Here is a 27895-nt window from a genome sequence, read left to right as displayed (position 1 = left end):
AGACACAGAGATCTCCTTCACGCCTCAAATTTCTGGTAAATGGATTCAACGTACAGAAGAACTTTCTGCCAATCAGGTCCCTGCGGCTGCAGCATGTGATCCGGAGTCTGAGGGAAGAGGTCGTCGGTGAGTGAGGCTGGACGGTGGGGAGAGGGACAAACTAAGAAGATACTAAACTGCGGACTTTAGGTCAATCTACCAAATAACCACCTCTGACTGGGCATACTCCATGCGTGTACCACACCTTCTCTGATGTAGTCCCACTACAGTCACACTACTCCACTCCACAGACAGGACTGGTTGAGCGTTGTACGAGAGAGATCCTTGGCTCAGATGACCAGATCAGACTTCACTGGATGTCTTAATGGTGGTAGTGGCGGTGGCTCTGGGGCAGCAAGTCTCATGCATTAAGGGGCGGGGTCAGGGGGAAGTGGGTGTAACTGGAAAGGACTGGTAAGTCAGACTCAGTGGGGCGGGGTCAGGGGAGGGGCGTGTAACTGGAAAGGACTGGGAAGTGAGACTCACTGGGCCGCACTCACCAGACTGGTCATCTATCAGAGCTCACTCGAGTGGGGAGTGGGAGGAGGGGGGGGTCTTACTAACCAGCAAGGACGGGATCCCCGCGCTCTCCGCAACCTGCAAGGCCAGCTGAAGATTCCTCCTCTGTGCAAAAGAGAGAAAAAAAGAGAGATCGCCGCTAGCAACCTGCTGGCAGATAAGATCCATTCGCTCCGGCAGCGACCTCACGCACGGCCACATTCCCTCAGTGTATTAACCTCTACCACTTCTGCTGGATGGCTCTTCCATGCACACACCACCGCTAGTATAAATGTCTATGTGTATCTCTCACAATGTAGCAGAGATCAGCTCTGCATGCTGATTGGATGCATGTTGTCTGGATCCACTGGCCAGCTTGGACTGCTGATTGGCTGGCGATGGCATTTATAGGGAGGTAGTACCTTCTCCAGGGGGCGGAGCTGTGTGTACGGGATCCTTTCTGGAAGGTAGGAGTGCAGAAGGGCGCAGAGCGCCATGCCGTCCGCCCAGGAGCTGCTGAAGTTGGTGATAACCACGTGCTGAGAAGACAAAAATACTGCAGAGCATTTCACACCTCACGGGACGCAGAGCATCTCCCCCCGTCACGGGACGCAGAGCATCTCCCACCTCACGGAACGCAGAGCGCCTCCCCCCTCACGGGACGCAGAGCATCTCCCACCTCACGGAACGCAGAGCGCCTCCCCCCTCACGGGACGCAGAGCATCTCCCACCTCACGGGACGCAGAGCATCTCCCACCTCACGGGACGCAGAGCATCTCCCACCTCACGGGACGCAGAGCATCTCCCACCTCACGGAACGCAGAGCGTCTCACCCTCAGGGGACGCAGAGCATCTCCCACGGAATGCAGAGCATCTCCCCCTCAGGGGACGCAGAGCATCTCCCCCCTAATGGGACGCAGAGCGTCTCCCCCCTCACGGGACGCAGAGCGCCTCCCCCCTCAGGGGACGCAGAGCTTCTCCCACCTCACGGAACGCAGAGCATCTCCCACCTCGCGGAACGCAGAGCATCTCCCACCTCGCGGAACGCAGAGCATCTCCCCCCTCACGGAATGCAGAGCATCTCCCCCTCACGAAACGCAGAGCGTCTCCCCCCCTCACGGAACGCAGAGCGTCTCCCCCCTCACAGAACGCAGAGCGTCTACCCCCTCACGGGACACAGAGCATCTACCCCCTCACGGGACGCAGAGCATCTCCCCCCTCACGGGACGCAGAGCATCTCCAACCTCACGGGACGCAGAGTATCTCCCCCTCACGGAACATTCCAAATGCAGAACGTTGCATCTCTTTGCTCACCTTGTAGCCACACGTCCGGTCCTGAGCCCAGCGCAGAAATACTCCTCTTTTAGAGCCCCCATAACGGCGGAAGAACGATCCGGAATCCTCTGTCAGATTCTCTCTGAAGGGGAGACATGGGGTAAGAGCAGAGGTCACAGGGTCAGAGGGCATCGGGGTATTTATGGGGGGTGGGATGTGGCCCCAGTAGCGCGTGGCCCCAGTAGCGCGTGTCTCGTCAGGTACTCACGTGGCTTTGGACTCGTTTAGTAACGTTTCGAGGCTCCCTCTCCTCTCTCTGCGGGACACGGAACCTGAGAGATATATAAATATATATATACATATAACATATACATATATACAATCATTACAGACATGAGCAGATTCAGAGAATTAACCCCTCTATTACCAGACATGAGCAGATTCAGAGAATTAACCCCTGTATTACCAGACATGAGCAGATTCAGAGAATTAACCCCTCTATTACCAGACATTACACACAGTCACAGAGACACACAGCCAAACACAAATACCTGGTGCTGGGTGCAGCTTACACTGAGTTGGTGTGAAGGAGGGACCCAGCCTATCAGGAGAGGCTTCTGAACCTCAGGCAATCAGAAGAGTTGAGAAGTCTCTCCTGATTGGCTGAGACCTCCTTCACTCAGACTTGTCATTCCTGGACAATGCATTGTGGTCACCCTAACCTCCAGCCCACCCGGCCCCGTCCAGCTGCACTTGTTACCCTGCACCCCCTAATTACACGCTATGCCCCACACATTAAAATGCCAAAGCCTTTACTCATCTGGGATCTCACCTGTCTCTTGTGGGGGTCGCTGGGATGGGGGGACACTCATTAAGCTGCTGGACTTCATAATGGGGTCCTGTAATGAAAGGTGAGTGATTGGGGGTGTAGGTGATGCTGGAATGATCAATGTCCTGCCCCTTACAATAAGTGGCCCCACGCAGACCGCTCTCCAAACACTTTTCACCCACCCTTAAATCATCATTTACTCAAGTATGTGACCCCACTCAAATCTGGAACAACCCCCCCTGACAGCTGAGCCCCTCGCGTTCCTGCCCTGTGTTACAGTCATCTTGCCCCTTGTTTAACATGCAGGTCTGATTAACAGCGACTGTCTATGGGTCAGCCCCATAACGTGTGAAACGCGCAGGCTCCTCCGCCGGCTCCGCTTTGTACTGTGACTGCCTGTGCTTGTGAAGAGCAGAAGCTGAGACCCTGGGGGCCGATGTGCCAGGGCAGGCGCTGGCATGGTACCCTCACCCTCAAGGAGGACAGGATGACCCCACGAGGGAGGCTGTGATACCCCTGTAGGGATCCATTCACTGGGGGGGCATCTGCCCAGTCCACTGAGTCATATCTGTGGAAAGAGGGTTATCAGGTTAATGCCGATTAATTACCCCCCAATGCCTCATTAACCCCCGCCGCACATCCCTTAAAGTGCTGCTATCCCCAAATGCACATCTTCCACGAAGTAAAGTCATAACATCTGTATGCGCTCGAAAAGACCCGGGGTTCCCCGAACCGATTTCTCACCCCTACCCTTTATGCCTTATTTAAGCTCTGCCAATAACTGCCCCTGATCTGAGGTACAACACATCTCCTTATAGCAAATATGGCCTCAGTTGCCCCCACCCGGGGTTGTGCCCCACCTCTTGCTCCTCAGTCTCCGGTTCTCTGTCTCGGCTTTCTCCAGTTTCTCCTGGGCTTCCTCGCGGAATCTCTCTGCCACGGACACGGCGGTCTGGAGATCGGATTGTAGGAGCGTCAGGTCCCGCACCTGGCCCTGCCGGAGAAGCCGGGGTCACGTGTGTGGCGGGTCATTAAGGGGCAGTATGTATAGGAAGGGGGTATAAGGTGTAGTATGGCACTATTTATAAATAAGGGGTAAATCCTGCCTCTCATTCTCTCTTTCCTCTTCTCTTGTCTCCTTCTATCTTAGCTTTTCCTTTCTTTCTTGTCTCTCATCTTTTCTCTTTATTCTCCTTTCTCTCACCCCCCCCCCGGTCTTTCTGCTCCATTTTCCTTTCTTTTTTCTCTCTCTCATTATCCTTCTCTCCTTTCCCTTTTCTCCTCTACCTTTCTTTCTGGTCTCATCTTCTTTCTTACTTGTCTCCCGTCTTTCTTTTTCTTCTTTCATAAGCAAAGTGTGCAGGAAATAGTTTGGCAAAAGTGTTTAACCCCAGGGGCAATATCTATAAGAAAGGGGGACTTAGTATAGCTCAGGGGGCAGTAAGTATAGGGGAGGTAAGAAAGGGGTTGTAGGGTGGCTTAGGATTCGGAATGAAAAAGGAGAGGGGTATAAGGTGTAGGATGGGGGCAGTTTGGGGTACAGTTTGGTCGGCCCTCTCTTACCTTCAGCTCCATGAGGTTCTCCGTTAAAGTTTCCTTTTCTTTCTCCAGCTGATAAATCCGATCTGGGGACAAAAATTAGACCATCTGGTATATCTGCCTGCGCTCTGCCGGTAAATGCTCTGCTTCCTGCAGATATAAGCTCTGTTGCCTGCGCTCTGCCGGTAAATGCTCTGCTTCCTGCAGATATACACTCTGCTGTTTGCGCTCTGCCGGTAAATGCTCTACTGGTATACGTTCACTGCCTGCGCTCTGCCGGTAAATGCTCTGCTTCCTGCAGATATACACTCTGCTGCTTGCGCTCTGCCGGTAAATGCTCTGCTTCCTGCAGATATAAGCTCAGCTGCCACTGCCGGTATAAACTCTGCTGCCTGCGCTGTGTCGGTAAATGCTCTGCTGGTATACGCTCTGCTGCCTGCGCTCTGCTGGTAAATGCTCTGCCAGTATGCGCTCTGCTTCCTGGTCTGTGCCGGTATACTCTGCTGCCTGCGCTCTGCCGGTAAATGCTCTACTGGTATACGTTCGCTGCCTGCACTCTGCCGGTAAATGCTCTGCCAGTATGTGCTCTGCTTCCTGGTCTCTGCCAGTATACTCTGCTGCCTGCGCTCTGACGGTAAATGCTCTGACGGTAAATGCTCTGTCAGTATACTCTCTGCTGCTGGCTGCGCACTCACCTTGTAGTTTCTCTTTCTGTGCTCTCTCTTCCTTCTGTCGTCTCTCGTGTTTCTCTGCGCTCTCAGAGTCGTCCTGCATGGCCTGGAAGTCAGTTTGGAGCTGTGTTGTCAGACACTCTGTCACATTCAACCGTTCCCGGCACTCTCTGGCTGCCTGAGGGCGGACGTAGATGTTAGGTGCTGTCTTCTTAGATCTATAATCCGATCCCTTGACTGTCTAACTCTCGTGTGACTGTCTCACGGGGCAGCTTCTGGATTTCCTGTACATTCCTGGAGTGGGGTCTCTCTCTGACTTGGGGGTTTAGTCTGAGTTTTGGTAACATTGAGCTGTCGCTTAGTCTTGAGCTCTTGTCATCACAAACTGTCTCATGTCGCTGTCTCTCTGTTCACATCAGTATCCATACCCCTTCCCCATCGCTACCCCAATCCATACCCTTACCCCAATCCATACCCCATCGATACCCCAATCCATGCCCTTACCCCAATCCATACCCCTATCCCTTCCCCATCACTACCCCAATCCATACCCCTATCCCTTCCCCATCGCTACCCCAATCCATACCCCTATCCCTTCCCCATCGCTACCCCAATCCATACCCTTACCCCAATCCATACCCCATCGATACCCCAATCCATGCCCTTACCCCAATCCATACCCCTATCCCTTCCCCATCACTACCCCAATCCATACCCCTATCCCTTCCCCATCGCTACCCCAATCCATACCCCTATCCCTTCCCCATCACTACCCCAATCCATACCCCTATCCCATCGCTACCCCAATCCATACCCTTACCCCAATCCATACCCCTATCCCTTCCCCATCACTACCCCAATCCCTTCCCCATCGCTACCCCAATCCATACCCCTATCCCTTCCCCATCGCTACCCCAATCCATACCCCTATCCCTTCCCCATCACTACCCCAATCCATACCCCTATCCCATCGCTACCCCAATCCATACCCTTACCCCAATCCAAACCCTTTCCCTTCCCCATCACTACCCCAATCCATACCCCAATCCCTTCCCCCTCGCTACCCCAATCCATACCCCAATCTCTTCCCCATCGCTACCCCAATCCCTTCCCCATCGCTACCCCAATCCATACCCCTATCCCATCGCTACCCCAATCCATACCCCTATCCCATCGCTACCCCAATCCATACCCTTACCCCAATCCATACCCCTATCCCTTCCCCATCACTACCCCAATCCATACCCCTATCCCATCGCTACCCCAATCCATACCCTTACCCCAATCCATACCCCTATCCCTTCCCCATCACTACCCCAATCCATACCCCAATCCCTTCCCCATCGCTACCCCAATCCATACCCTTACCCCAATCCCTTCCCCATCGCTACCCCAATCCATACCCCTATCCCTTCCCCATCACTACCCCAATCCATACCCTTACCCCAATCCCTTCCCCATCGCTACCCCAATCCATACCCCTATCCCTTCCCCATCACTACCCCAATCCATACCCTTACCCCAATCCCTTCCCCATCGCTACCCCAATCCATACGCCTACCCCGGGCGCTACTCCAATCCATACCCCAGGTGCTACCCTTGTCCCTACCCCTGTCCCTACTACTGCATACTATACTTACACAGACTCTGCAGAGGCCTCCATATTGTGAATGGACTGGCTAGGGAGATCTCCCCTGTGACCGACGTATTGGGCAATGGCTCACCAGGGGAGGGGGGTTTGGTACCTCAGGAGGGGATCTGCCCCCCCCCAGACCTGCCTTCCAAGGCCTCGTCTACAAACAGTCACAGGCTATGTCCCTCCTGCTGGTCCTCTATCTTCTCCCCATCTCTATTAATGTCTGTCTCTTTGGCAGTCTCTTGAACTCTCTCACCTGGTTGTCTCTTGCACGTCCTGTCTCTTGTCCTCTTCTACATTTGGCACCTGGAAAACAGACATGAATAATCCTAGAGGTGCCTGAGAAGGTCCGGTTCCTCCAGCTGCCCCATCTGGTTGGATGTCGGGTCCTAGAGGTGAAGCAGCTCCTACCTGCGCTAAGAGCCTCGTACTTGTCCTTGAGGCATCTCATTTCTTTGAGTCCGACGCTCAGATCTTGTCGCACCTCGGCCAAGCGCGCCTCCCATCCTAGGGCAGAGTCCATTATGTGTGGACCCTCGCTGATCATTCTGGGGCTGAGCAGAGCGCCCAGCTGGCTGTGCATGCGCGCCAAGGCATCCGATGCATGCTGGATCCTTTCCATGGCCCGGCTGAAAGGGACACCCCAGGCCTCCTCTCCTTTGGACAGCTCAAAGTTAAGGGGCAGTTGCTCCGGGGAGGAGCCGCTGCCCGCGGGTTTCTGTTCGGGGCTTCCCGCTGGGGTGTAGAAGTGGTCTCGCGTGGGGGACGATGTAGGGGAAAGGTGCGGCTTGTAGAGGGCAGAAGACGAGGGCTCCTTGGGCGACTCTACGGGAAGAAAACCTGATTCTGCATCAACAGGACCTGGGCAGAGGATGCGTCGCCGCGTCTGCCCCGAACCCGAGAGCGGAGCACAATATTAGGACAGTTCCCACGTACGGTTATGTGTTGGTATTTATGCGCGGCTCGCGAGGAGGTCATGGCGGCCGGGTTCAGAGAATTGCCCCGTGATGCACACATTGGGTCCCGAACGCCAACGCTTCCTCGTTAATATCAGCAGAGGGCCCGGCGAATCCTGCCCCACGCCACAACGCTGGTGCAGGGGGCAATAGATACCCAGAACCTGCAGACAGATCGGCCCCCATCCGGCCCCCGTCTAGTCGCCCGTTTCTCCTGCTATAACGACTCAAACCTTAATCAGTCGTTGGTCTCATCTTAGATTCAGGAGCCGTACGTCTATCCCATGCATGTTTAATCCCCTCACTGTATTACCCTCTACCACTTCTGCTGGAAGGCTGCTCCACCACCATCCTTTTTACTCCTGTACTGCAGTCTGTAGGGGAATTTTTGGGGTCTGTCCTAACCGTCCCACCTGAGTCCTCATCAGACTGCAAGTAAAGGTAATATAGAGAAGAGAGGGCGACCCGGCAGAATCGTTACCTGCGTGAGCGTCCGTCGCGGTCTTTATGTTGTTGGCTCCCATAATGAACTGATGGATGCAAATCCAGAGACAGCAGGAGATCCAGAGACACCTGTACTCTAGACTCAGAACTCCCACTCACTGAGTGCCCCCACTCACTTTCAGCTCTAATTCCCCCACTTTCAGCTCTTATTACCCCCAATCACAGCTGTGCAAACCCCCACTCCCTTTCAGCTCTGAGTACCTCCACTCACTGTGCGCCCCAGTCTCTCTCTCCTTGTCCTCCCTTCGTACTCTCAGCGCGCTCTCTCTCTCTCTCTCAGCGCCCTCCCTCTCGTCACCCTGCTTATTTTGTGGTCCCTCCTCAGAAAATCCTGTGTGACTGCATTACTGTTCACACCCTACTCGAGCGCAGGCCTGGCACCGTGACTCAAACTCACACACCCTGCGACGGGGACCACTCCCTGCGACATGCCCCGGCCTGCGCGGCCACCACTGCGACCCTGCAGCGGGGAGATAGAAGCGCTCGGCCATGAGGGGTCTCTTAGTAGCACAAAAAGCACCGATGACATAATCCGGCCCCCACCGGCCCCGAGGGGCCTCACCCCAAAAATATCAGTTGGGCTCCGCGCATCGCATGGCCCCTTTAAATTTCCTAGCCCCACCCCATCGCAAAGGCATGAAGGTACTCCTGACCCCCCCAGCCGAACACACATTGCATGGTGGGGAGACCCGTGTACATGCGCAGAAAGCGCTCAAACTGGTCGGACTCAAAAAAACGCAAAATGGGGGTGTCAGTGATTTTATTTCATCTATTTAACGAGGAGCTCTCACGGTTCCCGCGTTGGGTGGCTGTTGTCATGCGGTCGGGGGGGTTCATGACGAGCGCGCCCCTTACCCCGCGATCCCGTTCGCAAAGCGAGTTGTCGCAGCTTTGAAGTCTTCTTCTCACCGCAACGGCAAAACGCGTCGGCCTTCGTGACAATGCAACCGCGTCACGTACCGCATCATGTACCGCGTATAAGTCACATGGGAAACCAGACTCAGAAGGACACAACGCCATGTGGGTTTCCTGCTCTTCTGCCCCAAGTAACAAAACCCAGGAACCTGCCAACAGATCGGCCCCATTTGGCCCATCTAGTCTGTAAAGACTCACACCTTAACCCTTTCAGTCCTCTTAAGATACACCGGTACATCCTAAAAACCTGTGGCAAGAAGCCCTTTAGGACGTAGAGGTACGTCCTCAGGTTTATTGACAGCCTGGACTCCCCCGCTGTGGCTAGTGTCCTACCAACTGATCGTGTGTAACGGCGCTGGCCCCGAGTGCCAGTACACCGTAAATTAAGGGATGCCCAATCACATGATCGGGCGTTCCCTTCTGGTAGGCTGAGACCCACCAGAAGTTCACTTGAGGACAGGAGAGCCTCAGCAGGGTTTTTCTAGACCCGGCTTGGCTCTCCCCCTGCTGGCTGATCACAATTATTGCAATTGGCAATGCAGGACTATGGAGCCCTGCTCGCTGATCAGAGTGTGATCAGCACAAGCAGATCAGCAGGAAGAGAAGCAGCTTCTCCACCTCCCAAAAAAAAAAAAAAAAAAAATCAAAACGAAAAAAACATAACAAAATGTATCAGATCCCCAAAGGGCTCTCCAGCCACACTGCCAACAGGGTAACCGTCCCAAAACACAAGAAAATCGAAAAGAAATATATATATATTTTTATAAACCGCTCCCCTTAGTCCTCCTACTAAACCGGCGCGACGTCAAACTGCGGCTTAGAAGAAAAATTTTTGAGAAGATAAAAAAAAAAAAAAAAAGTGATTTGCTTTGTATTTTTCAGTCGATTTTTAATCTATGATCGCTAATGGCTGCCCGCCCTGGTGCCAAACAAACCTTTTTTTCACCTGAGGAAATATATTTATTATTTGTTTATTTGCATCTCTTATGGCGCCATTCAGGAGAACTGCTTCCCAAACCATGCTGACCCTGACCCGATTCCAGGCATTACGCCCTATGGGCCAGAGAAACTACCCAGAGCAGAGTCTCCCACCCTGCAGAGGCGGTAACGGGCTAAGGATGAATGAGGTGCGGCGGGTAGACAGGTTCAGCTCTCACTCAAGTGTCTTCACCAAATTATTTCTTTGTAACAGAATTAACCCGGGACCGCACAGGGCCCTGCAGTCACCCCCCGGCCTGGAACCATCCTGAGCTGAGCAAAGGGAAGAGGCAACAAAATAATTCCTCTGACTTAAAGGAAGGGAGCGGATACCCAAACTACCCCGGGGGCAGAACAGGAGAAAGTTAGACTAAAATGAAGACACCGGGAGGGCTTTTACAGGGCAGGACAGAGAGACGAGGGGGTGGATAGGAGAGCAAACAATTTGTTATGGAAATACAAAACCCCCACATAGCGAACACTAACCCCATGAGCTTACACTCTACAACAGAAACGGGCAGGAAGCACCAGAGACGCAAAACAAGATTTATTGTGTTTAAAAACGAACAGAACAGAAAGCGCTCAAAAAACACTCTTCCCTCAACAAAAACAAAAAGGGGGCAATTAATCTGGAAAAGCAAGAAGGAGCCGAGGGGTGAGAGGGCATCGTTCCCCGCAGGGCCGCGAGAAATCTGCACTCGTCTTCATGTTGTCCCTTCTTCGGGTATGAGGGGGGGGGCACGTGCCGGGGGGGGGACCACATACATTGAGGTCTACATAGTTAAATGGGGTGCGAGTTATGGACCCCGTTAACCCCGTTGCTTGCTGGAGGCACCACAAACATTGCAAAGTGCTGAGCTGCGTCAGGCCCCGGCAGGGACGGGGTTACATGGGGGAAACATGGCGGATGGGGGTAACATGGCGGGTGGTCTCCCAGGTCTCACTGCACAGCTTGCTCGTTCCCGCTGCCACTCGTCTCCTGCGGCTTCATAACGTCGGGGAGCTCCGGGGGGCTGGAGAAGGAATCCACCCGGAGGGGCTCGAAGGATTCGCCTACAAAAACAGTCCGGGTGTTACTGAGCCGAGAAGCAAACCGCACAGGGTTAATGTCCCGGGGGAGACCCCGCTGGCTGCACAGGGGCAATAAACGCAGGAGGGGGGGGTCACTCACCTGCGCTGCGGAAGGCCAGTCCCACCGTGGCCGGGGCCTGTGGGCGCGCAGTCTGACTCGTAAAGCCGCAGTCCCCGAGAGTCTTGCTGTCATCCAAGAGCTGGTCGTCCTGAAAGAGAGGCGCGGGTGAGCGGGAAGTGGTGCATGCTGGGTAAGAAGGCAGTGGAGGGGGAGCTCACCTTGTACAGTCGCTGGTCCTCTGGGGGTCTCTTCAGGATGCCCTCGACGATCCGTTTCAGCTCGTACACCGTGGTGCTCTCCTTGGCATCGGTGAAGATCGTGGTTTTGTGGCGGCGGATCATTAAGAAGACATCCTGGGGAGACAGCGAGGGAAAAAGCCGACTTCAGAGGACACAGGGGGTAAAGAGTGGAGGCACAGGGGCAGCTGCTGGCCAAAGAGCTGACCATCACCCCTGACCCATGGGGCAGGAATAAAGGGGTTCCCTCAGCTTAATGTATGGGGCACCCGAGGGGGCGGGGCACGGAGGGCTCCATGTATGCAGCACCCACAGGAAGGGGTATGGAGGGCTCCCTCAGCTCCATCTAGCATGAGCAGCGCATGTCCTTCTCTACACGAAGCCAGACCCCTGAAGCTGCCGAAGCAACTAAACCCACCCCAGGTAGAGGGACCAGCGACAGCAGCCACAACACCGCACACATGGGGGTAATACTCATGCATCGCACTGCGCAGGGGCAGGAGGCAATTACCTTAATAATACTGGGGCAGGCAGTAATGCCCTGTATTATCACCATAGTGATATGGACACGTATGGATTACAAGCTCTGCAGGTCAGTGTGACAAACGCCACCAGCGAGATGCAAAATCCATACCCCTCACACAGCGTAAGAATTCTACATCCTGCCAGCCCCTTCATCTGACCCGCAGAGGGGGACATGTTCACCAAACCACCTCCAGAGGAAGAGGATTTGCCCCCAACCCAACGTGCCTGTGTAGGTCCAAGGGATGGAGTCAAAACAGCCATATTGGGAGGGGCAAGCTGTGGGCAATAACACCGCCATCTTGAAGAAGGCAAACTAGGCTACGAAATACAGCGCCATGGAAACGGATTCTCTCGAACAGTAAACCACCCACACCGCTCCCACGGGGCCCTGACAGCGGCACTCCCTGGGCGCCTGGCTTGGAATACAAGTAGCCGCCATTTTGAGAAGGTCAAACCCACTCAACAGTCGAAGCGCATGTTTGGGCGCTTCCGGGTGGGGGTGATGTCTATACCCCACTACCCTGGGTCTGGGTGGCCAGCGGCAGCTTACTGCGGGTACAAGACATAGTTTATCAGGGAGGTGCCGCCATCTTGGGAAGGTCAAGCACAGGCGGCCTAGGAACGCGTGAGTGATCTCAAACCCCCTGTTAAAAGCTCACACTCTAAGCCGCAAACCCGGCACGACCGCCCTCTGGTCCCAGAACTCACTCACCATCCCGATAATATCCGCCCTCGGTCCGTCTGACCCGGACTGAGCAGCAACAAGACAAAGAGGAGCTGGCCGCGACTCCGGCTGCCTACACAGTGACCTCCCTCCCGGCGAACACCGCGTCCGCGCAGCCGCTAATTGAAGGAGAGGGCGCCATCTTGCGTATGGCAAAACGCCAATCTGCCAACCAAGCTTGGACAGGTGAGGCTGTAGGCGGAGTCTTGGGGGGGCGGTCAAACATGACGTAAACGACTCGCGACTGCTTGCATTTGGCGCGAATTCTGAATCAGTGACAGACGGAGCCAACGGATCCTTTGATCGCGTGGACCTCGCTCGGGTAGTTGCCCCCACCTCCCCGCCCGGCCACAGCCCCAGTTACCCCATTTGATTGAATGACCGGTTGGCATTAGTGTCGCTAGTCTCTGTATCGAATGTCAATTGAGGAAAGGGGCCAGGGGGTAACGTGTTACGGTGGGGTAGAGGAGGGGGGTAACGTGTTACGGTGGGGTAGAGGAGGGGGGTAACGTGTTACGGTGGGGTAGAGGAGGGGGGTAACGTGTTACGGTGGGGTAGAGGAGGGGGGTAACGTGTTACGGTGGGGTAGAGGAGGGGGGTAATATGGTAGGCTCAGGGGGCAGGATCTCTTGCGTTGCTGATTGTCATGTATGTTTGTTTCAGTTTGACCCGAACGCTGGTACCGGGAAGAGGCCCACGGGTTCTGCAGACCGTCTGACTGGATCGAGAGGTAAGGATGTTGCTGTGAAAAGCCTCTGTCTGCCCCTGGGGTCAGAGCCTCGCAAATGCCACATTCAGTGGGACCCGTGCTGCGCTGTTCTTGCTCCCTCGCCCATAGAGTTCCTCGGCCTCATTGGCCAGTTTGGGATAGCTAGCGCCGCGTTGCATGTGTGGTCAATACCGGCTCAGCCTGTGGAGTCTCGTAAACCGCTGTCTTGGGGCTTTTCTGGGGATGCGACCCCCTAAGTTCTCGTTGTAAATGTCGCATCTGTCAGTTAAAAAGGACCTTCAATCACCAAATGAGTTCCTCAGGAATCTTGGCAGCTATGGCGTCCGCCGGTTGGTGGGGCTGTGGACGGAGGATTGTCGGCGCTGCCATAAAGCAATCTGCACCTGATTTGGGGGGGGGGGATCGGCAGGTGAAGGGCATGAGCTGTAGGGGTATAACTTTATTGCCCTTCCTTCCCGCAGGTTACATGTCATTGAGGCTGTTTACTCCAAACGTTGGCTATGCCTGTTCCAAAAGACGAGATGGGGGAGCCCGCTCTGACGCGCACCCCGATACCTGTGCCTGCGCACTTCCAACAGGCCGAGCAAAGCTTCTCGCTGAAGAAGAGGGGCCGCTCGCTCTGCTACACCCTTCCCCCGCGGCCGCCTGTAAAGAGCGTCCTTCCCGTCAGTAGGATCTTTCCCGACAGGCAGCGTTCGTGGAGCCAGCCTCGCCCGCAGAGCGTCTCTTTCCGCGGCCCCCAAACTGTTTCGCTGGCCAGCAAACTCTACGACCAGAGCAAAGGGGACACCTTCTTCAAGCAGTGCTTCCAGAGCATCTGCAAACTTGGCCGAGGGTCTTTTGGGGAGGTTTATAAGGTGAGGCCCGAGCCGCTGGAATCCTCGTGTTCTCGAAGGGGGTCTTGGGGAAGCTTAACAAATAACATTCTGCCCTGTAAGGGGGCAAATCCCGGGAGGTTTATGTATTGTACTCCAGCCAGATCCTGACCTCTTGCGCACTCCATGAATATGGGCTCTGTGTGCAGAGTGGTGCAGAGGGGTAAAGATGGAGCACTCTGTTGCCATGGTGATTGCCCAGCTTTATATTTAACCCTCACTATGTGACTCTTGTTCTCCGTCCCGATCCCTCCAGGTGAGAAGCCGCGAGGACGGCGCGCTGTATGCCGTGAAGCGCTCTGTTTCCCCGTTCCGAGGCGAGTCCGACCGCCAGCGAAAGCTGCAGGAAGTGAGGAAGCACGAACGCGTCGGGCAGCATCCAAACTGCGTGCGTTTTGTACGAGCCTGGGAGGAAAAGCGCCTCCTCTACCTGCAAACGGAGCTGTGCGCCTGCAGCTTGCAGCAACTGTCCGAAGAGGCCGGAGGGCCCTTACCGCCGCGGCAAGCCTGGAACATCATGTGTGACCTGCTGCGGGGACTCAAGCATCTCCACGACCGCAATCTGCTGCACCTTGATATCAAGCCGGCGAACGTCTTCATCTCCCACTCCGGAGTCTGCAAGCTGGGAGATTTTGGGCTGATGGTAGAACTAGACGGCTCGGATGGAGGAATTGGGGAAGCCCAAGAGGGTGACCCCCGGTACATGGCGCCTGAGCTGCTCGACGGTGTGTTTGGGAAAGCGGCCGACGTGTTCAGGTGAGAAGAGCTTTCGGTGCTGGGCTCTTAGGGCTTTTGTTGTGAGTTCCTGACTGATGTCTGACTTAATCTCTCAGCCTTGGTATGACTCTTCTAGAGGTTTCTTGCAACATGGAGCTGCCAAAGGGTGGAGACGGCTGGCAGCAACTGCGGCAAGGGCGCCTCCCGATGGAGTTCACCTCCGGTGAGTACCTCAGCACATCCGCCGCCTGCTGTGTGGCATTTCGCGCTCTGTCGGCACGTTGCCCCTGTACCATGGATACTTAAATCCCTTTGTAGTGCGTTATAACTCGTCCCGTATTGTCCTACCTTCAGATCTGTCCCCGGAGTTCCTGAAAGTTCTCTCTGCAATGCTGGATCCCGACCATCGTCGCCGGGTAACCGTGGATTGGCTGCTTTCGCTTCCTGCTGTCCTGCAGGCCGAGCGCTGGAGGAAGGCGGCATTAGCTACTCAGTGGACTTGGGGGAAGATTCTGGTTGTGTACCAGGTGAGGATGCTGTGGCACTGGATCCAGTGCGTCCATGTTGCAGGGGCCCGCATTGTAACTGGCATCTCTCGTGTCTTCTCTCCCGCAGGTTTTGGTCTTGCTGCTTGCTGTTGTGTTTCAAAGTCTCACACGTCCTGTTTTGTGGCTTCTGCGCTCTGCGGGACTAAGAATACCTGCGCGCTCCCCGCCGTCCTCTCCTACAGCCAACCGGCTGGGTGACAGCAGCATCTCCAGCGACTGGGATGAGGACAGCCTTGGGGATGATGTGTTTGAGGTGCCCCCCAGTCCCCTGGCACCGGCCCGGAACCTGACGTACCACGGCCACGAGCTCCTGGGGAGGTATGAGTGTGACTCGCGGAGTGGCCCTGTCTGTATGTTCATAATGTCACAGAAGAGGCTGTTCCTCATCTTTACTTACTTCCTACAGCAGCCGCCATTCCCCCGACCACCGCCTGTCACGGCCGTCGCTGGGCAGCACCTCGACCCCTCGTAACTTGTCCCCGGATTATGGAGTGAGGAGGAGGTGAGTGCGCCCGCTGCCTGCCTGCGCCTGCCGCCTGCCTGCAAGTCTCCTGGGTCTTATTTGTATTTTTTGGTCTGACAGGTCGGCCCTCACCCTGACCCCAAATGTGAGCAGAATTAGCCAGGACTCTCCTGCCAGCGTGAAAACTCTCAGCCCTGACCCCAGCCCTGACTCGTCTGGTTTTGTGGAAGATGCCCCGCGCTCCTCTTTTTTGCCACGCAACCTCATTACGATGTTTGATGATGCCACTGAGCAGTGAGAGCTGCGGTGCCTCAGGTGGCCGGACTCTGTGCCCCTTCTCTCCCCTGTACATTATTGGACCTTTCCTCGGTGGAGGACGACGAGCTGCTTCTCATGGCCTCTGTGTGCTGTGAACGTAGGGCCCGCGGTGTAGTCTTGGCGCTGGGCGTGCGCCGGCCCGGCAGGCCTCTCTATACTCTTTCGTCTGTTTTCCTCGCGGATGCCTAGTGGCCCTCGGCTACCCTCCTCCCGTACAGCTGGTTAATGTCCGTTGGGGCGGAGGATTCACAGGTCCAGCCCCAGCTTGCAATGACTGCGCCTTTTATGTAAAGCCGCCTGATTAATGCAGGAAACCTTTGATTCATTAATTGTAAAATATGTGTTTTATTTTTTAAATGTAAGGTGGGCAGACTGCGCGCCTCGTGTCTTTTTTTTTTTTTTTTGCATCTTACCGAATGCGACCTGGGTCCTGTCTGCCGGGGGGGGGGGGTTGTGGCGGCGCTCTGGCCCCCTGTTGTTGGGATGCATGCGCAGGCCCCCTGTTGTTGGGGTGCATGCGCAGGCAAGGCCGGACAGGCCAGCCACGGACTCCTCTTGGGTTTTCTCTGGCGGGAGATAGCATTTACAGCCGCTGAACAGTCAGGTAGGAGAGACGTGGCCCTCCACTCTGCATAACCCCGGCCCTCGTGGACAGCAACCACGTTGCATATTAGCAACAGCCACCTATAGGGCAAGTTGGAGTGAATGGGTAAGATCCACCGCCCTTCGCAAGCCGGCTTGTTGCAACCAATGGCGCGGCCCCTCCTGTTACGATTGGATTAGCTGTACCCGCCGGTGCAGTAATAATGCGCTGACACATGCAGTAGCGGAACGCGTCTGGCTTTATTATTGCATTAATACTGGCCTCGTGCAGAGCCCTGTGTGATTGGCTGGCTGGGCTCCGACGCATCGTCTTTATGGACCGGACGCCTCCTCCGGCGGGAAGCGTTCGCGTTCCTTACACACGAGAACGGGCATTCTGAGCACATGCTGGGGCGGGGGCTCTGACCTTTCTTTAAACATAAGTATGGGGCCCAGTGGCCCCTTTAAATAATACATTCAAGTTTTTCTTACAAAGACATTCACTAATCTGTGCCCCACAGGCCATGCCTCGCACCCGGTCTCCCTTACCCCATTAACACCCTTTCTATCCCCAAAGGGCCAGCTCTGCTCACCCCTCCCCCAACCATCTTACAGTGTAAAATAAACGCAGCTGGGGAGAAGGGGCTGCTGGGTGATACCGGTGTTTCAATATGACTCAGTGGCGCCCGTCTGTACATGGAGTGTGATGGCTGAGGCTGTAAATACTGATATGTTAATAACCCGCAGAGGATCCTGACACCCCCCACTTTGGCGGCAGAATCTGTCCTCGCGGATCCTCGTGATGCGGCTTCCCAGCCGCTAGACACGGAGGCAGGAGGCATCTACAAAGTGCTCTACGGCTCATCTATCCTAAACCTGATCCAGGAGAAAATGGCTCTCCACCTCACTCCAGGGGGCAGGAGTAGCTTCCGATCCACGCGAGGTCAGAGGTCACCCCCCAGTGCAGGTACAGGATGCTGATCACCACTAGCACATGCATTATTTGGTGGCTGTTGCACCAGTAGTCAAACTTGCCCGGCCTCAGCCTCTCGGGGAGCCGGGAAATGTTGATGATCCCACCGAGCAGAGCCAGGCAGTCCATCAGGAGGTAGCAGCGCAGGGACGACGGGTGACCGGATCCCAGTCCTGCCCATCGTAGGTAGAAGAAAAGGAAGCGGAAGGCAGCCTGCCACGTGAAGGAGCACAGCCGGCTGACGTTGCTGTGAGCGCTGACGGCGCAGAAAATCACGTAACTGGAGAGGGCAGAATATGCCAGGAGCGCCAGGCTGCGCGTGGCCGGGTAGCACAGGAGCGTGCAGTAGATAATCGGAAGGGCACCTGTGGGGTAGAAGCTCATGATTAAAAAGGGAGTTTGCAAGACAGGAAAAGGCAAATCACGACGCGGAGTCGGGAGGAAGAGCGAGGCCCGCGAGTTCTGCCAAGCGGTGCGTTACGCGACCGAACGCCACTGGGTCTGCTTTAGGCTCCTGCCGTGTCTGGCTTGGCTGTTTCTTTGCAACCATTTTTGGCTCCGGCTCTTAGAGGGCCGCGTGGCTCAGTTGCTGGCAAACGGGTCTTAGATGCCCCCTGAGCGCTTCCTATAGGCTATCGCTGGACATTTTTGTGGGCCAGCGGGACTGCCCATTAGCTCGGCCGGAGTCTAACGCACACAAGACTCCCGTTAAAGACAGCGGCCTCGTGTTTACATCTAAACGCTTACAACGTCTCTGAAGCAGCAGCTTCTCTGACTGTATAATAAAAAAAATCTGATCCCCCGCCGGCTGTCAGAAAAAACTCCCCCTAAAAAGTAAAACCCCACCACGCTTTTATAAATACGCTCAGCTCGGCCCGGAAAGTGCAGTACCCGCTATCCACGGGACGGCGTCAGGGAATCGCTCGCCAGCGCCTCGCTGCAGCTTCCTCCCCGGATCTACAACGCGCAGCTTCCCAGAGAGCGCTCACGTGGCTCAGCACGTTCTAATCGACGCAATTTATTCCAGAACTGACTGGGATCGCCCGTTCCTGACCATCCACCGACATGCTCAGCCGCCCCAGCGTTTACATCACATACCCCAGATACCCCAGCGGCACGGACTCACCTAACGTGTTCACCAGACAGATTCCGCACATGTCGAGAGTGAGAAGCTTCCGGTAAACCGCTGCTCCGCCATGATGGTTCATGAAGAGATGATAGAGGACGCTGCCCAGCTGCGGGCTCACACACGCCAAGTAATGCACCACGCCGAGCCACGGTACCGACAGCTGACGCCATGGAATCTGAAGAGGGAGCAGGAAGAGGAAGCACAAGAGCGGGATCCCTGCAAGAGAAGCACAGCGGTCACCGCGCGTTTCACCCACGTCTACAAGAGAACTTATACGTCACACACCGAGGAATCGCTGCGCGTTTCACCCACGTCTACAAGAGAACTTATACGTCACACCGAGGAATCGCTGCGCGTTTCACCCACATCTACAAGAGAACTTATACGTCACACCGAGGAATCTCTGCGCGTTTCACCCACGTCTACAGGAGAACTTATACGTCACACACCGAGGAATCGCTGCGCGTTTCACCCACGTCTACAAGAGAACTTATACGTCACACACCGAGGAATCGCTGCGCGTTTCACCCACGTCTACAAGAGAACTTATACGTCACACCGAGGAATCTCTGCGCGTTTCACCCACGTCTACAAGAGAACTTATACGTCACACACCGAGGAATCTCCGCGCGTTTCACCCACGTCTACAAGAGAACTTATACGTCACACACCGAGGAATCTCTGCGCGTTTCACCCACGTCTACAAGAGAACTTATACGTCACACCGAGGAATCGCTGCGCGTTTCACCAACGTCTACAAGAGAACTTATACGTCACACCGAGGAATCTCTGCGCGTTTCACCCACGTCTACAAGAGAACTTATACGTCACACACCGAGGAATCTCTGCGCGTTTCACCCACGTCTACAGGAGAACTTATACGTCACACACCGAGGAATCTCTGCGCGTTTCACCCACGTCTACAAGAGAACTTATACGTCACACACCGAGGAATCGCTGCGCGTTTCACCAACGTCTACAAGAGAACTTATACGTCACACACCGAGGAATCGCTGCGCGTTTCACCCACGTCTACAAGAGAACTTATACGTCACACTGAGGAATCTCTGCGCGTTTCACCCACGTCTACAAGAGAACTTATACGTCACACCGAGGAATCGCTGCGCGTTTCACCCACGTCTACAAGAGAACTTATACGTCACACACCGAGGAATCTCTGCGCGTTTCACCCACATCTACAAGAGAACTTATACGTCACACACCGAGGAATCGCTGCGCGTTTCACCCACGTCTACAAGAGAACTTATACGTCACACACCGAGGAATCTCCGCGCGTTTCACCCACGTCTACAGGAGAACTTATACGTCACACACCGAGGAATCGCTGCGCGTTTCACCCACGTCTACAAGAGAACTTATACGTCACACACCGAGGATTCTCTGCGCGTTTCACCCACGTCTACAAGAGAACTTATACGTCACACACCGAGGAATCGCTGCGCGTTTCACCCACGTCTACAAGAGAACTTATACGTCACACACCGAGGAATCGCTGCGCGTTTCACCCACGTCTACAAGAGAACTTATACGTCACACACCGAGGAATCGCTGCGCGTTTCACCCACGTCTACAGGAGAACTTATACGTCACACACCGAGGAATCTCTGCGCGTTTCACCCACGTCTACAGGAGAACTTATACGTCACACACCGAGGAATCGCTGCGCGTTTCACCCACGTCTACAGGAGAACTTATACGTCACACACCGAGGAATCTCTGCGCGTTTCACCCACGTCTACAAGAGAACTTATACGTCACACACCGAGGAATCGCTGCGCGTTTCACCCACGTCTACAAGAGAACTTATACGTCACACACCGAGGAATCTCCGCGCGTTTCACCCACGTCTACAAGAGAACTTATACGTCACACTGAGGAATCTCTGCGCGTTTCACCCACGTCTACAAGAGAACTTATACGTCACACTGAGGAATCTCTGCGCGTTTCACCCACGTCTACAAGAGAACTTATACGTCACACCGAGGAATCTCTGCGCGTTTCACCCACGTCTACAAGAGAACTTATACGTCACACTGAGGAATCTCTGCGCGTTTCACCCATGTCTACAAGAGAACTTATACGTCACACCGAGGAATCGCTGCGCGTTTCACCCACGTCTACAAGAGAACTTATACGTCACACACCGAGGAATCTCTGCGCGTTTCACCCACGTCTACAAGAGAACTTATACGTCACACACCGAGGAATCGCTGCGCGTTTCACCCACGTCTACAAGAGAACTTATACGTCACACACCGAGGAATCGCTGCGCGTTTCACCCACGTCTACAGGAGAACTTATACATCACACCGAGGAATCGCTGCGCGTTTCACCCACATCTACAAGAGAACTTATACGTCACACACCGAGGAATCGCTGCGCGTTTCACCCACGTCTACAAGAGAACTTATACGTCACACCGAGGAATCGCTGCGCGTTTCACCCACGTCTACAAGAGAACTTATACGTCACACACCGAGGAATCTCCGCGCGTTTCACCCACGTCTACAAGAGAACTTATACGTCACACCGAGGATTCTCTGCGCGTTTCACCCACATCTACAAGAGAACTTATACGTCACACCGAGGAATCTCTGCGCGTTTCACCCACGTCTACAAGAGAACTTATACGTCACACACCGAGGAATCGCTGCGCGTTTCACCCACGTCTACAAGAGAACTTATACGTCACACTGAGGAATCGCTGCGCGTTTCACCCACGTCTACAAGAGAACTTATACGTCACACCGAGGAATCGCTGCGCGTTTCACCCACGTCTACAAGAGAACTTATACGTCACACCGAGGAATCGCTGCGCGTTTCACCCACGTCTACAAGAGAACTTATACGTCACACCGAGGAATCTCTGCGCGTTTCACCCACGTCTACAAGAGAACTTATACGTCACACCGAGGAATCTCTGCGCGTTTCACCCACGTCTACAAGAGAACTTATACGTCACACACCGAGGAATCTCTGCGCGTTTCACCCACGTCTACAAGAGAACTTATACGTCACACACCGAGGAATCGCTGCGCGTTTCACCCACGTCTACAAGAGAACTTATACGTCACACACCGAGGAATCTCTGCGCGTTTCACCCACATCTACAAGAGAACTTATACGTCACACACCGAGGAATCGCTGCGCGTTTCACCCACGTCTACAAGAGAACTTATACGTCACACCGAGGAATCTCTGCGCGTTTCACCCACGTCTACAAGAGAACTTATACGTCACACACCGAGGAATCGCTGCGCGTTTCACCCACGTCTACAAGAGAACTTATACGTCACACTGAGGAATCGCTGCGCGTTTCACCCACGTCTACAAGAGAACTTATACGTCACACCGAGGAATCGCTGCGCGTTTCACCCACATCTACAAGAGAACTTATACGTCACACACCGAGGAATCGCTGCGCGTTTCACCCACGTCTACAAGAGAACTTATACGTCACACCGAGGAATCGCTGCGCGTTTCACCCACGTCTACAAGAGAACTTATACGTCACACCGAGGAATCTCTGCGCGTTTCACCCACGTCTACAAGAGAACTTATACGTCACACCGAGGAATCTCTGCGCGTTTCACCCACGTCTACAAGAGAACTTATACGTCACACACCGAGGAATCTCTGCGCGTTTCACCCACGTCTACAAGAGAACTTATACGTCACACACCGAGGAATCGCTGCGCGTTTCACCCACGTCTACAAGAGAACTTATACGTCACACCGAGGATTCTCTGCGCGTTTCACCCACGTCTACAAGAGAACTTATACGTCACACACCGAGGAATCTCTGCGCGTTTCACCCACGTCTACAAGAGAACTTATACGTCACACCGAGGAATCTCCGCGCGTTTCACCCACGTCGTCTACAAGAGAACTTATACGTCACACCGAGGAATCGCTGCGCGTTTCACCCACGTCTACAAGAGAACTTATACGTCACACCGAGGAATCTCCGCGCGTTTCACCCACGTCTACAAGAGAACTTATACGTCACACCGAGGAATCTCCGCGCGTTTCACCCACGTCTACAAGAGAACTTATACGTCACACACCGAGGAATCTCCGCGCGTTTCACCCACGTCTACAGGAGAACTTATACGTCACACATCGAGGAATCGCTGCGCGTTTCACCCACGTCTACAAGAGAACTTATACGTCACACCGAGGAATCTCCGCGCGTTTCACCCACATCTACAAGAGAACTTATACGTCACACACCGAGGAATCGCTGCGCGTTTCACCCACGTCTACAAGAGAACTTATACGTCACACCGAGGAATCTCTGCGCGTTTCACCCACGTCTACAAGAGAACTTATACGTCACACACCGAGGAATCTCCGCGCGTTTCACCCACGTCTACAAGAGAACTTATACGTCACACACCGAGGAATCTCCGCGCGTTTCACCCATGTCTACAAGAGAACTTATACGTCACACCGAGGAATCTCTGCACCTCATACGAAGAACACAGTTTCTGGTCAAAAGCATCCCACCGAAGCAAGCGAAAAAAATCTCCACTCTAGAGAACCGCGGACTCCCCAACACGTGGTCAGGACTAACCCTGACAGGAGAAAGTCCTCCCACTCTGTTATCGGGCGACACGCGTTCCTACGGCTGCAGCACACGGAGATAACGCTGCTTCTAAATTATTCCTAAGGATGTTCGTGTCGGGTTCAGGTCTGGAGTTTATTTACACAAATGATGACAGTCGTGACCAAACCACAGCTCAGTGCCTGCAATCGAGAGCGTGGCGGCATCACGAGCCCGTATGACGTGCGCACTCACCCGTGTATGTATTAATTATATATTTATATAAATGCACAGTCAGGGTGTACGGGGCCGCCTGCTCTCACGCAGATTTTGCAGGTAAGACTAGCTGAGTTTGCAATGTCCTCCTAATTCCTAAATCAGCTTTCTCAGGAACCCGGACGCTTATCCTTGGCGGAGGAAAGACGTTCGCAGCCATCTCCAGCTAGACCAGTTTACGTGGAGCTGCCTCCTCGCAATACATCTTAATTCCATCGCTGTACACGTTTGGCAGGCAGTATGGCGGTCTTAAGGGTATCTAAACACTTCCGAAGGCCTCTGTCCGAGCCACTAACCCGCCCCTGAACCGAGCAGAGGAACGTGGCTTTCGGGAGTCGGTGGGAGCAGTTTGTATAAAAGCTGCGTGGGATTTGCATTGAGAACCCTTTCTGGGGTTAACGAGGCCTCGGCTAATGGGAGCGCATGGCATGCAATCGGCCACCAAGCGGTTATTTTGCGCCTCCAGCACCGGGGCAGCCACCTCATCCCCAAATACACGCATTTCCCGTCCGTACATCACAGACGCCCAGGGAGACTAACCAGCAGCCCGCTGACAGTGAGGAGGGTCAGATCTCAAGGGGGTATTTGAGGTGGACAGGCCAAGTACCCTGAGGCCCACAGCGGCTCCAATAGGAAGCTCCTGTTACACGACCCCAGAAGGAGCAGAGGTCACAGCAGACCCTCGTTACAGGCCTTCACCCCAAATACTGCCCGGCTCCTAGAAGGTAGATGGGGCTGCCCACAAATCTAAAGTCTCCCAGAGCAGAACCCCCGGCCATATGAGGGCCGAAGGGTACGAGGCGGCTGGAATCCAGGTCATGACTAAAGAGATTAGGATTTAGAGCTCCTTATGGGGACACTCCTCGTGCTCACCTTAAAGCTCTTAAGTACTTAAGACTCCTTCTGTAACCCTTTGATAGCAGTTAATGCTTAGACAGTCGGAGGAATAAACCCAACAAGACTGCCCAAAGCGGCAGACGGACGTAGTCCTTGAGCGGACACTCCCTGCAGCCCTTGGTCCGGAGGAATGAGCATAGTACATGCACTTTACTAAATACAACACCCGGTACAGCATAACCTCATTTACACCGCAGAACCCGAAGCCTTTCCCGGGTTTAACACGTCTATGGGGTTTATTCACTAAACCGAGTTCTGTTTCTACGCTTTGTCTTCACAAGACATTATGAAGGGCCAACCCCAGTGAGCTTCTGCTGCAGGAAGAGATTAGCTGGCTCTGTATAATGTATAGTTAAATCACCCATTAAATTATACATGATGAGGCCAGCTCAGCCCGTGTTTGTTGGTTTATAAAGCACCATCAGATTCCGCAGCGTGGTATAAAGGGTAGACAATTGGCATATAACAGGGGAGGAGGGCCCTGCTCACAGGAGCTTACGATTTTCTTGCTGGAGAAACCAGACAATGAATCGTGGAGTGAGGGGGACGACGCCACAGCTCTCCCTTGAGTGAATAAGCGTTAAAAAGGATTCACATTCATACGAGGCGGCAGAGGATAACAAGGCGCAATCAGCCCAACGCAATGTTACAAAGAAAGCATGCAATGTGGCTGTGTAAACGCGCAGCCGAGAAGGCGCATTCACTCGCCCTGCTGTCCTTACTGTCCGTATGCCGCTGGCGGCTGCTCTGCCGGTGCCCCTGGCGGCTGCTCTGCCGGTGCCCCTGGCTATAAGGCACGTTTACGTTCCTGGATCCTCCGGAATCGCTCTATATGAATTCCCTTCGGTTTCTCGGCTTGTTAACCTCCGAGAGGCAGCATCGTATTACACGGCTTAACACATGCACAGGCAAAGCTTCTCACTACCCCTCACACGCCAAAAGCTGCAGCCAGCAAAACGCTCCCCGGGGCAAAAAAAAAGTGAGCATTTATCAAAAAGCAGAAGGAGCCTGTGATGAGTGCAGACAGACAGCTCCACGGCCCAGCTAGTGAACTGAATGACGGGAGGCTGCTTGGCTAAACACGCCGACATCGTAAGGCACATCAGCCAGCGAACCGATTCCACCCATATAACCGCCGGCAGCAAGAGAGCACCCAAAGGGGTGGCGCTCACCTAATACCCTATTGCCACCGCGCGTTACACACATCCCTTCATCGCAACAACACACAGGACGCGCTAATGCTGAGTGCAGATGTCACCGGCACGTATTCAGAGACACGTCCCCTCACTGTGACCTTACATCCCCTTTACTGCACTATGTGCCCCCATCGCCCCCCCCCCCAGCCTCACCGTGGGTGTAGATGTTGCCCAGCTCATTGTGCAGGTAGAAAAGGCTCCTCATACACTCCGCTCCACTGGCCACCGGTCGATATCCCGTTAACACAAATTTATTGAACTGCAGATGCGGCGGGGAGCTGGCCCAGTCTAGTAGCCGTGGGCCATTAAGGAACGCCATATGTCCTGCGATCACTCGTAACAGACTTCTCCTCGTCCCAAAAAACAGAGACAGTTCAGACATTTGTATTTCTAAGTCTTTCTAACCAAATGAAGTCGTAGCAGCTCCGGCTTATTGGCCGGTGAGAGGGTAACGCCGGTGGCAGAATAGACTCTGAAAGCGGGTTTTAGGGACCTTTTCTTTCATGGCGGACGGAGCACACCGGATTTTGTTTAACAAGAAGAAAAGTCCAAACGAAGAAGTCACAGTCTCCCAACAGAGCAGCTTCCACTACATGAAGCCATTCCTCATGCTTTGCCCCCTTCTTTGGTGAAAGCGAGAGGCTTGGAGTCCTCTTCTGGTCACCATCGGCTCCAACCACATAACCAGCAGTGGTTTCTACAAGCGGCCAGAGAACTCCTTTTTTGAATGAAACCCAAAAAACAACTTCTTTTTCAGTTAAGAGCCGGTGGATCTCCTTAGCAGCGATCCGGATTTATGGCCAGGACTCCAAAGTCATCGCGGGATTTATGGAGATGAAGGAGCCCCACCTCCACACCTTGTCAATGTAAGAACCTCTGCTACACCAGGGGCATTTCTCCTCCATTGCATGCTATGGCTGCAGGGGCAATTACATTCATCTTGCCCGGACCCTGTCGCTCATGTAAAAAGTCTGTTACATGTAAACAAGACGGATAAAGGGCTGGCAGGGCACTAGCCCTGTGTCTCTGGCTCCTGTCAATGCCCAGAGTTGTCATTTCTTCAGCCGCCAAGTCTGCACCATCCCCACTGTGCCCCAGCCACCAAAAGCTCTAGAACAGCCTGTCCAGGGAATGGGTGCAGGGGCCAGACTGCCCCAAATGCCCAGGGAAGGGTTCACCTCTCTGTCGGTAGGCCGGTGTGTGTGTGTGTGTAGGGGGGTCTCTGTCGGTAGGCCGGTGTGTGTGTGTGTGTATAGGCGAGGGGGGTCTCTGCTCACAGGCTGTGTGTGTGTGTGTGGGGGGGGGATTTGCTGTTGCGAGTGTGTGTGTGTGTGTGTGTGTGGAGGTCTCTGCCGGCAGGCTGGTGTGTGTGGGGGTATTTGCTGGTGTGTGTGTGTGGGGGGGTCTCTGTCGGTAGGCTGGTTTGTGTGGGTCTCTCTCTGCCGTGTTTAGGGGGTTCTCCCTGTTGGTGGGAAGCCGCTCCCTACCTGTCGGTGCCTCTTGTGTAAGTGTTTCTCTGGGTGGGAGACACGGGGTCGGCCTCTCTCCTTTGCTGAGGGGATATCCCGGCTACCGGCAGTTTACTTGCCCATCCTACATTCCCGGCCTCCTGTCAACTGCCTCCAACCCCTTCCCCCGGTCTCCCCGCCCCTCCTCCGCCCGGTGCCCTCCGCGGCTCCAGCTCTAGACCTTTCCCGTGACAGGGACAGTGAACAGGATTACGGGACACGACCCCTCCCCGCACACGGCAGCCGTTATAAAGCCTTCCCGCCCACAGCGCGAGTCAGTCGCTCCACAGTCCCCGCCCTCTGCACGAGCTCTTACTGCGCTTCTACGAGTGGGGCGGAGCCAAGAAGCGCTGCACGATACGATGGTCCGAGGAAAGGGTGTGGCCGCAGCGCGCGGTCCGGACATGGGGAGGGGTTTAAAGCGTGTCCTTCAGCCTATCAAAGTAGGAGCCGGTTGTTAAGGGTAAAACCCAAGAAGCTAGAATATAAGGATGTCGCCCCGGATTCACCGATCGGTGCTTAGCTCTATATGCAGCCCGCGCTTTCTGCGTGAGGAACGCAGAGCCCGAGGTGTATCGGGGGTTAGTAATGAGCTGCTCAATATAACAGCTCTAACCCTCTGTCAGCAATACCCCCGAGGGAGAGAGAGAGAGAGAGAG

General features: G+C 54.5%; 4 protein-coding genes across 6 annotated transcripts; 1 reads left to right on the top strand and 3 right to left on the bottom strand.

The window, feature by feature from the left end:
• Positions 1 to 8056, bottom strand: LOC128501621 (cytospin-A-like). Of its 3 annotated transcripts, none has more exons than XM_053471170.1 (13): positions 7925 to 8056; positions 6899 to 7312; positions 6744 to 6793; positions 4876 to 5029; positions 4205 to 4266; positions 3502 to 3635; positions 3113 to 3209; positions 2645 to 2711; positions 2081 to 2144; positions 1852 to 1954; positions 960 to 1076; positions 604 to 663; positions 1 to 107 (listed from the first exon to the last, which is right to left on the bottom strand). In XM_053471170.1, exons 1-13 carry the CDS (start codon positions 7965 to 7967, stop codon positions 18 to 20), a joined length of 1455 nt encoding a protein of 484 aa, XP_053327145.1. In that variant the 5' UTR covers positions 7968 to 8056; the 3' UTR covers positions 1 to 17. The 3 variants fall into 3 exon arrangements, with proteins under 3 accessions (XP_053327145.1, XP_053327146.1, XP_053327147.1); XM_053471171.1 differs by having other exon boundaries at positions 3502 to 3593; XM_053471172.1 differs by lacking the exon at positions 960 to 1076.
• Positions 8057 to 10372: 2316 nt separating this feature from the next.
• On the bottom strand, positions 10373 to 12738 carry ELOB (elongin B). Its single transcript, XM_053471349.1, has 4 exons — positions 12446 to 12738; positions 11191 to 11325; positions 11012 to 11120; positions 10373 to 10893 (listed from the first exon to the last, which is right to left on the bottom strand). The coding sequence occupies exons 1-4, from the start codon at positions 12446 to 12448 to the stop codon at positions 10781 to 10783; spliced, it is 360 nt and encodes a 119-aa protein (XP_053327324.1). The 5' UTR covers positions 12449 to 12738; the 3' UTR covers positions 10373 to 10780.
• On the top strand, positions 12695 to 16483 carry PKMYT1 (protein kinase, membrane associated tyrosine/threonine 1). Its single transcript, XM_053471348.1, has 9 exons — positions 12695 to 12779; positions 13121 to 13187; positions 13649 to 14044; positions 14319 to 14818; positions 14896 to 15002; positions 15134 to 15306; positions 15395 to 15645; positions 15734 to 15829; positions 15911 to 16483. The coding sequence occupies exons 3-9, from the start codon at positions 13688 to 13690 to the stop codon at positions 16086 to 16088; spliced, it is 1662 nt and encodes a 553-aa protein (XP_053327323.1). The 5' UTR covers positions 12695 to 12779; positions 13121 to 13187; positions 13649 to 13687; the 3' UTR covers positions 16089 to 16483.
• Positions 16484 to 16927: 444 nt separating this feature from the next.
• PAQR4 (progestin and adipoQ receptor family member 4) lies at positions 16928 to 26898 on the bottom strand. The gene is made up of 3 exons (XM_053471829.1): positions 25882 to 26898; positions 18790 to 19008; positions 16928 to 18028 (listed from the first exon to the last, which is right to left on the bottom strand). Exons 1-3 carry the CDS (start codon positions 26108 to 26110, stop codon positions 17595 to 17597), a joined length of 882 nt encoding a protein of 293 aa, XP_053327804.1. The 5' UTR covers positions 26111 to 26898; the 3' UTR covers positions 16928 to 17594.
• Positions 26899 to 27895: the final 997 nt, after the last annotated feature.

The sequence above is a fragment of the Spea bombifrons genome, chromosome 7 (assembly GCF_027358695.1).
Source record: "Spea bombifrons isolate aSpeBom1 chromosome 7, aSpeBom1.2.pri, whole genome shotgun sequence".
NCBI lineage: Eukaryota > Metazoa > Chordata > Amphibia > Anura > Pelobatidae > Spea > Spea bombifrons.
Note: the sequence above shows the minus strand (reverse complement) of the source record. Positions and strands in the feature narration are given on the sequence as shown.

Excerpts from the sequence above, each read along its gene's own strand:
- LOC128501621 (XM_053471170.1), bottom strand. The coding sequence starts at position 7,967 with ATGGGAGCCAACAACATAAAGACCGCGACGGACGCTCACGCAG. Across the intron at positions 3,636-4,204 it reads AGAACCTCATGGAGCTGAAG|GGCCAGGTGCGGGACCTGAC; the intron begins GTAAGAGAGGGC and ends CTTCTCCGGCAG. Across the intron at positions 664-959 it reads AGCTCCGCCCCCTGGAGAAG|AGGAGGAATCTTCAGCTGGC; the intron begins GTACTACCTCCC and ends TCTTTTGCACAG.
- PKMYT1 (XM_053471348.1), top strand. The coding sequence starts at position 13,688 with ATGCCTGTTCCAAAAGACGAGATGGGGGAGCCCGCTCTGACGCGCACC. Across the intron at positions 14,045-14,318 it reads CTTTTGGGGAGGTTTATAAG|GTGAGAAGCCGCGAGGACGG; the intron begins GTGAGGCCCGAG and ends CGATCCCTCCAG. Across the intron at positions 15,646-15,733 it reads GGCCACGAGCTCCTGGGGAG|CAGCCGCCATTCCCCCGACC; the intron begins GTATGAGTGTGA and ends TACTTCCTACAG.
- ELOB (XM_053471349.1), bottom strand. Across the intron at positions 11,121-11,190 it reads AGGACCAGCGACTGTACAAG|GACGACCAGCTCTTGGATGA; the intron begins GTGAGCTCCCCC and ends CCTCTCTTTCAG. Across the intron at positions 10,894-11,011 it reads ACTGGCCTTCCGCAGCGCAG|GCGAATCCTTCGAGCCCCTC; the intron begins GTGAGTGACCCC and ends CTGTTTTTGTAG.
- PAQR4 (XM_053471829.1), bottom strand. The coding sequence starts at position 26,110 with ATGTCTGAACTGTCTCTGTTTTTTGGGACGAGGAGAAGTCTGTTACGA. Across the intron at positions 19,009-25,881 it reads GGGCAACATCTACACCCACG|GGATCCCGCTCTTGTGCTTC; the intron begins GTGAGGCTGGGG and ends CTTCTCTTGCAG. Across the intron at positions 18,029-18,789 it reads CTGTCTGGTGAACACGTTAG|GTGCCCTTCCGATTATCTAC; the intron begins GTGAGTCCGTGC and ends TCTACCCCACAG.